Genomic DNA, 17,538 nt, shown 5'->3' on the forward strand with positions numbered 1-17,538 from the left:
ATCAAGATGTAATGCTGTATAGACAAAAGGAACCTGAGTAAACACACAGCACAGTTTTTAAATTAATACTTCATTTATTTAAGAAACAGTTATCCAACACCTGTATCATCCATGTGAAAAAGTAACTGCCCCTAAACTTTATAACTGGTTGCACCACCTTTAGCAACAGGAATAAATGCAATCAAACACTTCCTATAATTTGATATCAGTGATGAGGGATCTTAGCCCACTCTTCCTTGCATAACTGATTTAATTCAAACACATTCCTAGGTTTTCATGCGTAAACTGCTCATTTCAGGTCCTGCCACAGTATCTCTGAGTATGTCAGGACTTTGACTAGGCCAGTCCTAAACTATTTGTTTCTGCTCAGCCATTCAGATGTACACTTGCTTTTGTGTTTTGGATCATTGTCTTGTTGTTTTACCCAATTATCCTTTAGCTCATGGACAGAGGTACAGACAATCCTTAAGCCTTTTCTGGTAGAATGCAGAATTTGTGGCTCCTTCAGTAATAGCACGTTTTCTAGGCCCTGAGGGAGCAGAGCATCCCCGCTTCATCACAATACCACCACCACCACCACCACCACCCTGTTACACTATTGGTGTGATGACTTTACTGTAAAATGCCATATTTTCTTTAGGCCAAACATAATAGCACCTGTGTTGGCCAAAGAGTTCCACTTTTAATTTGTCTATCAGACATAATCCCAAAAGGCTTTGGTCCTGGTATATGTTTGCAAATTTATTTATTTATTTAACTTTTGCTCCACTTTTTTCAATAGTAGCTGAAGATACACTATCCGCCTTATTTTCGAAAGTGATGGGCGCCCAGATTTCGACCCAAATCGGGAAGTGGGCGTCTTTCTCCCGTGGGCGCCCAAATCGGTATAAGCAAAAGCCGATTTTGGGCGTCTTCAACTGCAATCTGTCGCGGAAACGGCCAAAGTTGACGGGGGCGTGACAGAGGTGTGGTGAAGGCAGGACTGGGGCGTGTTTATCTGCCAAGGAGAGATGGACGTCCTCGGTCGATAATCAAAAAAAGAAAGGCGTTTTTAGCACGAATTTGGGTCCCTTTTTTTGGCCCCTTTTTTTCACGAACAAGTCCTAAAAAAGTGCCCTAAATGACCAGATGGCCACCGGAGGGAATCGAGGATGACCACCCCTGACTCCCCTAGTGGTCACTAACCCCCTCCCACCCAAAAAAAATTAAAAAAACTTTTTTTTTTCCAGCCTGTATGCCAGCCTGAAATGTCATACCCAGCTCCATCACAGCAGTATGCAGGTCCCTGGAGCAGTTGTTAGTGGGGTGCAGTGGACTTCAGCCAGGTGGACCCAGGCCTATCCCCCCCCCTACCTGTTACACTTGTGGTGGTAAATGGGAGCCCTCCAAACCGCCCCCCAAACCCACTGTACCCACATCTAGGTGCCCCCCTTCAGCCATAAGTGCTGTGGTAATGGTGTAGAGTTGTGGGGAGTGGGTTTTGGGGGGGGATTTGGGGGCTCAGCACCCAAGGAAAGGGAGCTATGGACTTCAGAGTTAACTTTAGTTTTTTTGTTGTTTTTTTAAACTCGTGTTTATTAACGTAAGACAAAATAACAGGACTCAATTAACATTATGTGAAATTATAATGCATAACTGAACAAGTCCTCTCTCTTACAGATATCAATTTTACAATTTTCTTCCCTTCCCACTACCCTCCTCCCCACTCTAACCCTCCCCATCCCTCCCCATTTTGAGGAATTCAAAATTATGCTGTGGGCTACTGAAGTCAGCGTATCCCAAAAGGGTGCCCAAGTTGTGCAAAATCAGTCTCCTTTGATCCCTGCCAGATCGTCAATGCCACTACGTTCAAGTGAACACATATAAATCATAAACGAACGCCACTGTGGGGAGTTCTGTACTCATCCACTGCTATAAAATCACTTTTTTTCCCATCAGCAAGTGCATTGTTACAAGTGCCCCCTAGGGTGCCCGGTTGGTGTCCTGGCATGTGAGGGGGACCAGTGCACTACGAATCCTGGCCCCTCCCATGACCCAATGCCTTGGATTTGGTCGTTTGAGCTGGGCGCCTTTGGTTTCCATTATCTCTGGAAAACGATACCGCCCAGCTCAAATCCGCACAAATCTGATGCATTTGGCTGGCACAAACTGTAGTATCAGAAAAAAGATGGACACCCATTTTTTTTCCAAAATACGGTTTGCCCCGCCCCTTCACGTACCCGTTCTCGGAGATAGACGCCCACGGAGATGGGCGTTCGAATATGCCCCTCCACATATTTGTCTGTCCCTGGAGGGCTCACAATCTAATTTTGTACTTGAGGCAATAGAGGGTTGAATGACTTGCTCAAGATTACAAGGAGCAGCAGTAGGATTTGAACCAGCCATTTCTGGATGTCTAGACTGGTGCTCAAACCACTAGGCCACTCCTCCACTCCATAGCAATTGTGAGCTGAGCATTAATGTTGCTCTTAGATACACCAGTTTTCACCTTGCTACTCTCCCACAAATCAAATTTATGCCCAATCTCTCTTATTGTGGAATCATGAACACTGACATTAGCTGAGGCTAGAGAAGTCTTCAGTTGTTTGGATACTTTGTGAAATTGCTGGATGAGTTGTCAATGTACTCTTGGAGTAATTTTGGCAGACTAGCCACTCCTGGATAGATTCACCAATCTTCAACATCCTCCTTTTGGAGATGTTGGCTCTCAGATGTGGTTCACTGGAGTCCCAGAAAGAATGGCTTTGTAACCCTTTCCAGACTGATATATTTTGATAACTTTTTGTTATCTCTTCTGGAATGTTCAAGATATAGTGAGGTTTAGATTCAACAGGGCTGGTTGCAATCAAGCCTCACTGTGTTCATTCAGCTGAATCTAATTATTGAATACATTTGGTCAATTTGGTTGAATAACTGAGGAAGGCAGTTTAATTTTCACATGGGTGATATGGATATCTTGGTTCTCTAAATAAAGTAATTTAAAAACTGTGGTGTTTTCTCAGAATTGCTTTGTCTAATATTACATTTTGTTTAATGATCAGAAACCATAATGTATGTGAACCGCTTTGGTGGTAGCACAGAAAGGTGGGATATCAAATTCTGGGAGGAAATTATTCAATGCAATACACGTGCGATAATAAGGGATATCAAGCAGGGAGAAGACTTTTTCACATCACTGTAATTCTGCTTTCATTTGTCTTGTTAACCTCTGTTGTTACAAGAAGATTCTTGTATAATCAATACAAGAAATAAACTAAAGGACAGAAAAGAGAGATGATAACTATCAAAGAACTCTTCTGTGCAAAACCAGCAAATCTGAAATTCCACAAAACAGGCAAACTACGCATAGAGTGTAATGGCATAGGTAGGAAAAAGCCTCAGAACTCCACCTTCACATTAGTCCTGGTGATAGGATTTTATGGGTAGTGACCTCATAGGCATAATGGGATCCACAGTTATTTATACATGGTGAAGAAAGATAAGTCACTTGTTTAATTGAAGGCTGCCAGTAAAATTTGCATTGCATTGAGCCTAAATGGTGTTCATAGGAAGGTTTTATATGCCTATGAGGTCACTTTCCATAAAATCCTATCACTAAGGTTAATGTGAAGGTGGGATTCTGAGTCTTTTTCCTACCTATTTTCCATTACACTCTTTGCGTAGTTTGCTTGTTTTGTGGAATTTCATTTTTGCTAGTTTTGCACAGAAGAGTTCTCTTTGATGGTTACAAGGAAATTCTCCTAAAAACACACAAATAGATGCCATTAGAAGACCTGGAGTTCAATCACCTTCAAAACATTGTGTTTTACTCTTTTCTCCTTGCAGCTTACCGGTTCCTTTTAGACTTCTGGTTCAGTTATAGTCTGCTCCATATAGGACTGTAGTGTCAGTTATCTGGTTTTTCCCCTCCCCTAATATGTATTTCTTGTATTTAGCCAAGCCAGTGACTGTTCTTTTGCTGAGAAGCAAGGTCCTCAACTTCTGTCACAATCCAGTATTAATAAGCCTTTGAATTTCTGCATTCTTCCTCAAATATTTAAACTTGATTTGCCATGGATTCCCAATGACTAAAATCTAGGTCTTAAATTCTCATGTTCCTTTGACCAATTGAGCCACCCCACCCCCTTCCCCCACAGAAGGTACAGCTTTATGACTTCCAGGGAATCTACAAGGTATGTCTTCATGGTGTTAAAGAAGTTATGCTGCATGTTTCTCTGGGAGTTATGATGCTTGCCTAAGTTCAGATTGTTATAGACACTGAGAAGGATAATTTTATAACAGTGCACCTAGCAGCTGGGTGGGAAAACACTTTATTTGGCTCTATTTCATAATAAAACATAGACACCCATGTGTCATAAAATAATAGCACAAATCCTGCAGAAATTGCTAGATTTAAGGTGCATTTATTCCTGCTTGGGAGCAGGTGTAAATGTTAGTGCGCAAAATATACACATACATTTCATAACATACATTTGCAAACTGTGACTCCACCCATGTTCTGGCTAACTTGGATCTTTAATTTTTCTCTGACTCAGCTTTTTTTGTCTTAAACATCCTTCCAATATTGACCTCAGCCTGTCTCCAACTAAGATTCCATTCATCTTAACTTTGCAAGCTACTTGATCTGTTTTTGATCTTAGCTCCTTGCTCCTCTAGTATTGGGTTTAGTGTTATGGCTGGACTGAGGCAAGATAACGTAATAGAAAGGCCCTTTTAAGAGATCTAGTGGGGAATCTGTTTCCTATTAGACCTATTTTAAGATGACAAGCCTATGCACCAGTACCCGTAGTGGTAAAGATGTTAGTAAAACTGAGCAGAGGAATGTGTTCTGGGCCAGTGATATTTAGGAAAGTCAAACAGTCCTATCAGAAATTCCATCAGGTTAGGAGCAAGGTACTCGTCACATTATCTTCATCCCATTGCATTATGTTTCATGAGAGTGTAGAAATTGGTAGATGTGATGTCTGAAGGAGGGTATCTGTAGGTGTAATCCAAGGAATCCAATAAGACGATTTGTAGTTTAAAGTGGAAAATATACTTTAATCACATTGGTGTATCTATTAACCATGTTTAACTTTTCAAAAAAGATAATTGACTGTAGGCTCTGATTGTGAGGAGAGCTCATATGCCTGCTCTTTATTAGTGTTACTACATGCCTTTATTTCTTTGCCTTATCAGAAAGGAGCCAAAAATGATTAGATTAGTGGCTCTAAACATGACCTAGTACCATGTGAAATTGGTTAGTTCTTCATTTTATAAGACCCATCCATGTGAGAGGCCTTGTGATTTTCAATATGAATATAATTAGAATTAGATCCTGACCGAACCCAGGATCTTCAGTTTCTATTGAAACCAAGTCCGTGACCAAAATTGGCTGCGCAATTTTGGCAGAAACAAAACAAACTCCCCCCCTCCTGAGTCCAGCCCCTGGCAGTGGCCCCCCTCAGTCTCTACCATCCTCCCCATGATCACTCTCTTTCACTCCCACAGCCCACTGGACCATCCATAGGCCTTCTCTGTGCCTACCTTTGGAAGCCATGGTGGTCTAATGGCGTCTTTGGGGCAGGATCGAACCCCACTTGTTCCTGCCCTGTACCACTGCTCTGTTGCAGTGGCTGCTGGGAACTTGCAACAGGGAGGCCCTAGTTATGATTAACTCCTGCCCGTACTGGTTACAGTTCCTTTCCCATGTTAGTTCCAATTGTAAAGTGGCTGCCGGGACCTCCTATGGCAGACTTGGCAGCCATTGCAACATGTGGGATTAGTTCCTATCCCCAAAGAAGCCACTAGACCACCAGGGCTTCCTAAGATAGGCCTGGGGAGGGTCCTAGAAGTGGTTGGATGGAATGAGGGGAGTGAGGGGAGAGTGATCGTAAAAGGGGGGGGAGAGAGAGTTTCAGTTTCAGCCAAAATGCATAGGCATTTTCTGCCAAAACCCAAACGGGATTTCAGGCCAGTTTTAGTGCCGAAACCAAGTGTGAAATTTGTTGTGCCTCTAATTAGAATGCTGTCACTCTTTATAGAGTGAGTAAAATGGGTGTTTAAAATATAGAAAATGTTTTCTTTATTTTCATTGCTTTAGGAGAACTCAGTAGGAACACTTCCCAGTCTTCAGCCAGAACAAACTTCTGTACCGCTCCTTTTTGCCTGCACAGCCAGTGCCAAAACAGTGGTAGCCAATCCTTTGTTGCACCTCACTAATTTGACTCATGATATATTAGATGCCATAATTAATCTGGATTCACCACCCTATCCAGATACACAGAACAACAAGGTAATCATTTTCCTAACTTTTTAATGAAATAGTGTAATTCATGTGCTAGTCCAATTAAGTACCTAGGAATAAAATTTTTTAAAAATTGTTAGCCTTTATTACTGGATTAACATCATAATACTATTCAGCCTTCATGAGTTAGGTTTCATTGGGTCAAAGTAAAATGCATAGCTTTGAAAAGCGAGCTATAAATTTATTAAATCAAACCAGTATAAAAGAACTACTTAAAACTTACTGTTGACTTCTGTTTCTTATTTTCTGAAGATATTCTGAGATATACGGGCATTGTTGGTTTTAATACTTCATACCTTGTCATAAGGATTATTTGCTGTGAAATTTTTATATTTCACTTAAATATGATGGTTTTTATTATTTTTATTGCACAAAAAACAGCAAAGCAAATGATGGTGGGCAGAAGATCTTTATTCAATGAGTACGACCCAAAATGTATCTTTGTTGTCTTATATGTTTTTAGACCCCTAATGCAAAGCCTTAGAGCCAAAACACGGTCCATTAAAAGCAATCCACATTTAAATGAATAAATGAACAACAAATAAATTATTCATAAATAAAGTAAATGGACTAAAACGATGATAGTTTCTACAAATATACATGACAATGTGTAGAAAAGAAAAATAGAAAAGTGCATATAACAAAATGTACATAATTAGTGATATGTAAAAAGGTACCATACCTGCAATTTCAACAATATAATGTAAGGTCCTTATAATAGTAACTAATGAGAATGTAGTCTAAAAGAATAACAATCAACCAAAAATATGCACACCACAAATACATCCTATCTATGACTTGATTGAATGACAGCTAAATATCATGTAACATAAAATAAGATCTTTTTAGTGACTTTAAATTGAGTATAATAATCACAGCCAGCAAGAAGTAAGTAAGTACAAAAAGAAAACATCACAAACCTTTGAAAAGACTACAAGGACGTCAAATACGATGAAATTTTGGTATCTAAAATAAAAATATAACATCATTTTTAAAAAAAAACCCAAAACTAGAAAATAAAGTTGCCATGGTAATATGACAAAAAAGCTACTGATAAAATGAAATAAACGTTCCACTTTAAAGGAAAAATTACAATATCAAAACCTATAATTCAGTAAGCATCTAGACACATCTTTAAACAAAGTCGCACCGAAACCCATAAATGATGGTAAACCAACTCTCATTTCCAAACAATATACAGCCCCCTCCCCTGTATCAATCTGATCGTCGACATTCTCAACACAACTAACCAAGATACCCAGTAATAAACAATTAAGCTCATAAATAACCACTAATAAAAATACCAGTCCCTACTTTGCAACCCCACTTGAATGTCTACTAAACAAACATGAACTATTATTGCCTATACAGTGCAATGTAACAGTGAAAACATCAAACCACGAGAGGCACAATCCACAGATGTAATGGCTGCACGTTTAAGACGACGATACATTCTAACATATAAAAACAGCTCCATTTTTTCTAAAATGTGTACAGCTCCTGTGTCCTATTTCTAAAAGACTGCTCCTACCTGGTACAATGTGAAAGCTCAAAGGACATTGAGAAATAGCTCTGATTTGCATTAACGTCACAATGGATACACTGAAATCAGCTTTCAAGTGTATCATTATTGTCAACAATGACACTTGTGAAAGTATGAGAATATCACCACAATAAAATGTAAGAATATGCTAAAGTTAGCTTACCAAAATATCACTGCATAGATCATCTGTCCCTGCCGACTATTGACTTTGCAGAATGTGCTGACAGGTAGTGCACGTGAAATCATCAATTATGCATTCAATCTATGTCACTGCACACTGTTGAAAACATGAGGAACACAAAATGTATCTTGAAAAAAAAAAGCCTTACATACTGCTAGAAGCATAATTAAAATTGAAACACAACACTTGTACCCTATAAAAAATTAAAAGCCATCAAAACAAATGCGTCAGGACATAGTATCTCATGAATAATTTATAATGTAAACATAATTGAAAAATACTTGAATAAAAATCTTCTGCCCACCATTGTTTGCTTTGCTGTTTTTAGTATATGTTCTGTATCCTGCAGAGTGAGCTCTCCTTGGCTTCGTTGCTTTTATTGGGGTCCTTTTACAAAGGTGCACTGATAAATGGCCAGCGGTAATGTAGGTGCGGGGTTTGGGCGCACGCAGAATCATTTTTCAGCGCACCTGTAAAAAAAGGCTTTTTTTCCCGAAAATGGGCATGTGGCAAAATCAAAATTGCTGTGCGGCCATTTTGGGTCTAAGACCTTACCGCCAGCCATAGACCTAGTGGTAAAGAATTTGGGCGGTAATGACCTACGAATGTCAGATGCCACTTGGCGCGCATCTGCTATGCACACCAGAAAATAAAAAATATTTTCCAGACGCGTGTAGCGGACGCGTGCCAAAATTGAAATTACCGTAAGGGCCACGCGGTAACTGGGCCAACGTGGCTTAGTTAAAGGGGCCTATTGTTCTTGTAACATAGATCTATTTAAAAGAAATTCAGCTTATAAATCTGAGGACAAACCATAATAGTAATACTGTAGCTTTCCCTGGGTCTGACTTAATAACAGTTTAAAGACTTCCAGGAGCTTATCCAAACCTATTCTAAACCTAGCTACCACATCCTCTGGCAATCTGTTGTTCCTCATAAAAGCAGCAGAATCATTAACACTCCAACGTCTTATGGAACATATTGACTCAATCTCTGCTTTGCACCCGCACCAGACTGGATTTTGTCCCTTCTATAATACTGATTCCGCATTAGACTCCGATTATCAGAAGCAAACGTGGGCACTAGAGGCATTTAGTGCCATTCTAGCGCCTGTGTTTGCTCCTGCTCCATGATCAGAGCCAGTGAGCACATGAACATGCAGGTGCATGCAAAACATGGCTTTACATATTCCTTCCCAATGTTCAGTGGACAGCATGCTAATCAAGGGTGCTGCTGCCACAGCAAACCGTATGCCATCTTGGAGCTGGCATTAGGTTTTGCAGAGCATTGGGGAGGAGTGAGGATCCCTGTCCAACATGCATCTGCATGCTAGCAGGCCTCCCCATCCCACCTAGGGCCAAAAAACCCCCGACCCACAAGCCACCCGACATGGGGGGGGGGGGGGCTGGAGGTTCAATGGCTGTGTGTGTGTCAGCGGAGGCATAGCGAAGGCGTGGACGTCCTTCTTTCAAACATTTTGGATGTCCTGAACTCTCCCCCCCTGCACAGGGATGGCCAAATTTCAAGGGAGTGGAGGAGTGGGCCTAGTGGTTAGAGCACTGGTCTTGCAATCCAGAGGTGGCCGGTTCAAATCCCACCGCTGCTACTTGTGATCCAAAATCCAAATAAATAAATAAAGGGGGTGTCAGAGGCATAGCAAAGGCATGGACATCCTTATCGCAGAAACATCCACATTTTGGACGTCCTCAACTGCCCGTCACAGGGATGGAGGCGTAGTGAAGGCGCCTAACACTTGGACGTCCTTCACCCATACTAAAAAAAAAAAAAGAAAAAAAATGTCCCTGACGAGCACTTGGACGTTTTCACCTGGACTTGTGTTTTTTTTAAGGTTGTTTTTTTGAGAGAGCCATCAACAGAAATAGAAAACGGGGGGAGCGGGGAGGTGGGTTTGGGGGGGGAGGGGAATGAGAAGCTCGGTTTTGGTCATATTTAATTTCAGGTGGTGTTGAGACATCCAGACAGCAATGTCAGACAAGCATGCTGAAACTTTGGTTTGGATGCAAGGTGAGATATCAGGGGTAGAAAGGTAGATTTGGGAGTCATCAGCATAGAGATGGTAGGAAAAGCCATGGGATGAGTTTAATGAACCAAGGGAAGAAGTGTAGATAGAAAAGAGGAGGGGACCAAGAACAGAACCCTGAGGTACGCCGACAGCAGGGCCGTGCCTAGGGTCTCTGGTGCCCCCCTGCAGACTATCAGTTGGCGCCCACCCCCCCCCCCCCTGCAGACTATCAGTTGGCGGCGGCGCCCCTCCTCCCCCCCTCCCCCGTGAAAATGATCGCTCACCACTTGCCACACTGACAGGAATTGTCAGCAATATTCTTAGAAACAAATTGCTATACATTGCAAAATAAGATAGCAGATGTAAATTCTCAAAGTGGACATATTCCAAACACTAAAATGAAAATAAAATGATTTTTTTTCTACCTTTGTTGTCTGGTGACTTTCTTTTTCTGATCATGCTGGCCCAGTATCTGATTCTGCTGCTATCTGTCCTCTTAACTCCATTTCCAGGGCTTCCTTTCCATTTATTTCTTTCCTTTCCTCCTTTCTTCTTCATTTCTGGTCCTCAGCTTCTGCCTATTTTCTTCATCCATGTGCAGTTTTTCTCCTCTCTTCCTTTTCCCTCATTTCATCTCCTTCATCTCTCTTCCCTCCCCCCTATGTCCAGCAATTTCTCCTCTCTCCCTGAGCCCTGCCTTCCCATCCATGCATGCTCCTCTGTCCCCTCCATTCATCCCTAATTCCCTATCCAGCAATTCCCCTCTCTCCCTGAGCCCTGCCCTCCCATCCATGCTCCTCTGTCCTCCTCCATTCATCCCTAATTCCCTATCCAGCAATTCCCCTCTCTCCCTAAGCCCTGCCCTCCCATCCATGCTCCTCTGTCCCCCTCCATTCATCCCGATCCAGCAATTCCCCTCTCTCCCTGAGCCCTGCCCTCCCATCCATGCTCCTCTGTCCCCTCCATTCATCCCTAATTCCCTATCCAGCAATTCCCCTCTCTCCCTGAGCCCTGCCCCTCCCATCCATGCTCCTCTGTCACCCTCCATTAATCCCTATCCAGCAATTCCCCTCTCTCCCTTCCATGACCCCCCCCCCTCACATCCATGCTCCTCTCTCCCCTGTCCTCCCGCTCCCATGTCCAAGTTGGCCTGGCGCGCCCTCTTCTCCGCCCCCCTTCGCATCCCTGCTCCTCTCTCCCCTGCTCTCCCGCTCCCATTGTTCAACTGCCCGCCCTCTTATCTCCCCCAACATCCCTTTTCTTTTTTTTTCTTTTAAATTTACCTCCGTGGCGGTCCAGCAGCGCAGCGTCATGAAGGAGGTGGCGCTCCCGACGTCTCTAGCCTTCCCTTCGCTGTGTTCCGCCTTCTTCTGACGTCAAGGAAATGACGTCAGAAGAAGACGGAACACAGCGAAGGGAAGGCTAGAGACGTCGTGAGCGCCGCCTTCTTCATGATGCTGCGCTGCTGGACCGCCACGGAGGTAAATTTAAAAAGAAAAAAAAGAAAAGGGATGTTGGGGGGGGGGGGGAGAAGAGGGCAGGCAGTTGAACAATGGGAGCAGGAGGGCGAGCGAGGTGAGCATGGTGCGGCGGCGCCCCCCTGCCATGCTTACCCCGCTTACTGTGTTGGCACGGCCCTGGCCGACAGACAGAGGGATAGAAGTAGAAGAGGATCCACCAGAGTGAACACTAAAGGTGCGGAGGGAGAGGTAGGAAGAGAACCAGGAAAGGACAGAGCCCTGGAATCCAAGTGAGGACAGGGTATCGAGAAGTATGCTGTGATCGACAGTGTCAAAAGCAGCGGAAAGATCAAGAAGAATGAGGATGGAATATTGACCTCTGGATTTAGCTAGTAATAGGTCATTGGAGAATTTAGTAAGCGCAGTTTTGGTTGAGTGGAGAGGGCGAAAACCAGATTGTAGTGGGTCAAGGCAGCGGCCCGTGAACAGCACGCTCAAGTAATTTGGAGAGAAAGGGAAGGAGGGAGATGGGTCGGTAATTAGAGGGACAAGTAGGGTCGAGTGAAGGCTTCTTAAGGAGAGGTGTGACCACAGCGTGTTTAAAGGCAGCAGGGACAGTTGCAGTGGAAAGTGAGAGGTTGAGAATGTGACAGATAAAAGGAATAAGAGCAGGTGAGATGACATTAAGATGGTGGGTGGGAATGGGATCAGAGGAACAGGTGGTACATTTTGAGGAAGAAAGGAGAAGTGTAGTTTTCTCAATAGTAACTTCAGGAAAGGAGGAAAGGTAATGAGGGGAAGGAGAGAGAGGGGAACGGACTAGTGGAGAGAGTTGGCTTGACAGTGAAGCATGTAACATCATAAGTACATAAGTAATGCCACACTGGGAAAAAACCAAGGGTACATCGAGCCCAGCATCCTGTCCACGACAGCGGCCAATCCAGGCCAAGGGCACCTGGCAAGCTTCCCAAACGTACAAACATTCTATACATGTTAGTCCCGGAATTGTGGATTTTTCCCAAGTCCATTTAGTAGTGGTTTATGGACTTGTCCTTTAGGAAACCGTCTAACCCCTTTTTAAACTCTGCCAAGCTAACCGCCTTCACCACGTTCTCCGGCAACGAATTCCAGAGTTTAATTACGCGTTGGTTGAAGAAAAATTTTCTCTGATTTGTTTTAAATTTACTACACTGTAGTTTCAACGCATGCCCCCTAGTCCTAGTATTTTTGGAAAGCGTGAACAGATGCTTCACATCCACCTGTTCCACTCCACTCATTATTTTATATACCTCTATCATGTCTCCCCTCAGTCGTCTCTTCTCCAAGCTGAAAAGCCCTAGCCTCCTTAGTCTTTCTTCATAGGGAAGTTGTCTCATCCCCGCTATCATTTTAGTTGCCCTTCGCTGCACCTTTTCCAATTCCACTATATCTTTCTTGAGATACAGCGACCAGAATTGAACACAATACTCAAGGTGCGGTCGCACCATGGAGCGATATAACAGCATTATAACATCCTCACACCTGTTTTCCATATCTTTCCTAATAATGCCCAACATTCTATTCGCTTTTCGAACTGCAGCAGCACACTGAGCAGAAGGTTTCAGCATATTATCGACGACGACACCCAGATCCCTTTCTAGTACCATATTTGGGAGAGATTCTTTTCAGAAAGTCAATACATTTTGCAAACAGCAGTGCAATTTGCTCCAGGATTTTTACCAAGCACGTTTGATACCACTTTTCATCACTGGGCAGCCCAGGAGCTTCACACATTAGGTCAAACCTGGGAAGAGGGGAAGATATTGCCTTACTCAGAATTGTAGGAAGAGTATGGTCTTCCCCAACTCATGTTTTTTTTTTTTCATTAGGAGCATCTTCTCAGGTGCTCCTAATAGTGTCAGAGTTTTTTTTTTTTTTTTGTAGGAGCAGAAGTTCTCATTTCCCACAAGGAGGATAAGAAGCCAGCATAATTAAAATGTGTTGAGGCACCTAAAGATAAAGTTGTGTTACCATCTCTAAACAAGAATGCAACAGAATCCAATATCTTTTACCTGTGTGGGTGCATGGAAGCCTGGAGTTTAACGTGCTTTTTATAGCTGCCATGCTACATTGAGAAGATTTCAGCATATTGTCCATGATGATACCCAAGATCTTTTTGTTGGGTGTGACTCCTAAAGTTTAAACTAACATGATTTAGATTATTTTTCCCAATGTGTATCATTTTGTATTTGTCCACATTAAATTTCATCTGCCATCTATCTGAATGCTCAGTTTTCCAATTTCCTAAGGTCTTCCTGCAATTTTTCACAGTCTGCATGTGGAGTTGAAAGGTTAGATGTGAAGCATCTATTTACGCTTTCCAAAAATACAAGGACTAGGGGGCATGCGACAAAGCTACAATGTAGTAAATTTAAAACGAATCTGAGAAAATCTTTCTTCACTCAACGTGTAATTAAACTCTGGAATTCGTTGCCAGAGAATGTGGTAAAGGTGATTAGCTTAGCGGAGTTTAAAAAAAAGTTTGGATTGCTTCCTAAAGGAAAAGTCCATAGACCGTTATTAAATGGACTTGGGGAAAATCCACTATTTCTGGGATAAGCAGTATAAAATATTTTATACTTTTTGGGAACTTGCCAGGTATTTGTGACCTGGATTGGCCACTGTTGGAAAAAGGATGCAGGGTTTGATGGACCTTTGGTCTTTCCTAGTATGGCATTACTTATGTACTTTATGTATGTACTTATGTTTTAACAACTTTGAATAGTTTTGTGTCATCTTCAAATTTAATCACTTCACTTGTAGTTCTGATTACCAGATCTTTTATAAATATATTAAATAGCACCAGTCCCAGTACGGATCCCTGTGGCACTCCAGTATTCACCCCTTCTCCACTGAGAAAAATGGCCATTTAGCCCTACTCTATTTTCTGTCCAATAAGCAATTCCTAATCCACAACAGAATATTGCCTCCTATCCCATGACTTAATTTTCTCAGGACTCTCTCATGAGGAACTTTGTCAAAAGCTTTCTGAAAATCCAGGTATCCATCGTCCCTCTCACTTTTATCGACATGTTTGTCCACTCCTTCAAAGAAATGAAGCAAATTGGTGAGACAAAGGGAAAGGCATTGGGATTTGATCTGCAGCCTTTGTAGTTACAATCAAAGTGGTTTACATATTAAATACAGATACTAATTTGTGCCTGGGGCAATGAAGGATTAAGTGACTTGCCCATAGTCACAAGGAAATGCTGTGGGGATCAAACCCAGTTCCCCTGGTTCTTAGGCCACTGTGCTAACCATTAGGCTACTCCTTCACAGTGAGCAAGATTTACCTGTGCTGAACCCATGCTGACTGTCCCATTAAACCAAGTTTGTCTATGTCTTCTGTAATTTTATTCTTTATAATAATTTCCAGTATTTTGCCAAGCACTGAAGTCAGCTTACCAGTCTGTAATTTCCTGGATCACTCCTGGAATCCTTTTTAAAAATTGGCTTTACATTGGCCACCCTCCAATCTTTCAGGTACTACAGACTATTTTAATGACAGGTTACAGATCACTAACAGCAGGTTAACAATTTCACGTTTGAGTTCTTTTGAGTATCCTGGGGTGTATACCATCTGGTCCTGGTGAGTTTTTATTCTTTAACTTGTCAATTTGGCTCAGGTACGTCTTCCAGGTTTACCAAGATTTCTTTCAGTTCCTCCGCATGTCACCCTTGAAAACCATTTCTATAAACAGGTTGAGCTCTTACATCTTCTGTGAAGACTAAAGCAAAGAATTTATTCAGTCACTTCACTATGGCCTTGCCCTCCGTGAGTTCCCCTTGTGCTCCTTGCTTATCTAATAGTCCTCCAGATTTCCTCACAGGCTTTCTGCTTCTGATGTATCTGAAAAAGTTGTTACTATAAGTGTTTGCATCTGTGGGAAGTTTCTCTTCATATTCTTTTTTAGCCTTCTTTAACAATGCTTTGCATCTAGCTTGCCAGCGCTTATGTTGCTTCTTATTTTCTTCATTTGGATCCTTTTTTCATTCTTTAAAGAATATTTTTTTTGGCTGTAATAGCCTTTTTCCACTTCACCTTTTAATCATGCTGGTTATCATTACCTCTTCTTTCAGCTTTTGTTAATACGTGGAATGCATATGGTCTGGCCTTCCACGATGGTATTTTTAAACAACGTCCATGTCTGATTTAATATCCTAACCTTTGTGGCCAACTGTTTAGCTTCGGTTTAACCATTTTTCTCATTTACATAGTTAACTTTTTGAAACTTAAATGCTGCTGCAGTGTATTTCCTTGGTGACTTCACTCCAGATATCAGCTCAGATTTGATACTGTTCAGATCACTGTTTCCCAGCGGACCCAACACCAATAATTCTTGTAGTGGAGGAGTGGCCTAGTGGTTAGGGTGGTGGACTTTGGTCCTGGGGAACTGAGGAACTGAGTTCAATTCCCACTTCAGGCACAGGCCTGACTTGTGACTCTGGGCAAGTCACTTAATCTTCCATTGCCTGACGCATTGAGCCTGCCATGAGTAGGAAAGCACGGGGTACAAATGTAACAAAAAAAAAAACATTCCTAATGATACAGAATATAATATGAAGTAGAATATTGATTGCAGATATTTTGGTAATTGATATCACCCATTATTATACTGTTGTGCAATTTTGCCAGTTTTCCTAATTTCTGTAAACATTTCTTCATCTGTTCTGTCCTGGCAGATGGTACAACAGCCCTCCCAGTATACTCCTTCCCTTCACACAGAAAGATTCCATGGTTTTGTTCAAGGTAGTCACTAAGCTTGGATGTCTCTTCCCCAAATTCAGGAAGGGAGAAGGTCTAATCAGTGAACTAGTTTGGTTGCGGAGTTCCGCAGCTCTAATATTTGTTTACTAAAGCATTTACTTTACTGCCTTTATCAAAGACATTAAAGCAATTTACAATCTAAAATTTTAAAGTAGAAGAAAGTGGCACCATTAAATGAAAATGCACAGTTCAGTAGATATCTCAAATACAAAAACACCAATTCCAATACAAAAACAAAGAAATAAAAGAATTATATATAGAAAATTTTCAACATAAATTCCAGGAGTGGCAGTCTGAGTTGTGTTGTGTCCTGCAACCCATTATCAGTTCTCAAATTCCAAACTAAATAAATGTGTAACCCCCTGGTTTTAGATAAGGTCTAGTTGGCTGCCTTGTCACTGGCCAGGATGGTGGGAAGAAGGGCCTACAAAGAATTTATTTCTTTGGGACCAGGGTCGGGCTCAGGAATAACTTGTCAGGCCAGGCAAGAACAGCATCAGACTTATAGCTCTACAAAAGATAAGGTAGTCAAATACCAGTTGTCACTGGAACCGCAAAACAAAAGTTTACTTGTGCTTTCAATTGATGAAGCAGAACACTATAACAGTCCATACACCAGTGGCCAACTTATTTACATCAGTCCTCCACATTCTCTCCAGTACAAAAAAAATACTTTAAAAATATGTTAATTACTGTTCTTCTGTTACAGATCATTTATTAAAACCTTGATGGAAAAATAGTAGCCAGCGTGATGATAGTTCACTGCGGTTACATGCTAGTGATCTGCAACCTGCTTAAGCTTGCTGGGGGAAAAAAAAGTAACTGCAATCCCCATCTACCAGAGATGTAATTAGCCCCTTAACTGGTAAATGGCTGTAGCCTGGATGATATGCATAGTGCCAATAAATCCGTTTTTCTTCACTTGAATTTCTCTGGAGTGCAGTGATTCCCCATACCGCTACACAGTGCTCGTGAACAACTTTTCTAGTAATGATTCTGGTCCCAGGAACTCCTGAATCCTTGTTCCAAAAACTAGTGCCTGTGGTGCCTTCCCGTGGGGGTAAAGGCATGCTGATTCTTCAAATTCAGAAAACAGTATTGGGCATGGTAGGAAACAAAAGTAGGATCTCCCACTGTGAGATGGATGGTCAGAGGTGGGAGAGTAGAAAGACAATTTTGGCAGGCAAAACGGGAACTTAATTTGGGGGGAGTTCACTGCTGCCACCAGGAACATCCCT

At 42.0% G+C, this 17,538-nt stretch overlaps 1 protein-coding gene across 3 annotated transcripts in view; it reads left to right on the forward strand.

Moving 5' to 3' along the window:
- The window catches only part of DMXL1 (Dmx like 1), a 522,326-nt gene that overhangs the window by 354,400 nt on the left and 150,388 nt on the right, over window positions 1-17,538 (forward strand). For all 3 annotated transcript variants that reach the window (XM_030193519.1, XM_030193517.1, XM_030193518.1), the window contains exon 25: window positions 6,083-6,274. In XM_030193519.1, the coding sequence (XP_030049379.1) occupies window positions 6,083-6,274 (192 nt within the window). The remainder of the gene's footprint in view (window positions 1-6,082; window positions 6,275-17,538) is intronic.

This window comes from Microcaecilia unicolor, chromosome 2 (assembly GCF_901765095.1).
Source record: "Microcaecilia unicolor chromosome 2, aMicUni1.1, whole genome shotgun sequence".
Lineage (NCBI taxonomy): Eukaryota > Metazoa > Chordata > Amphibia > Gymnophiona > Siphonopidae > Microcaecilia > Microcaecilia unicolor.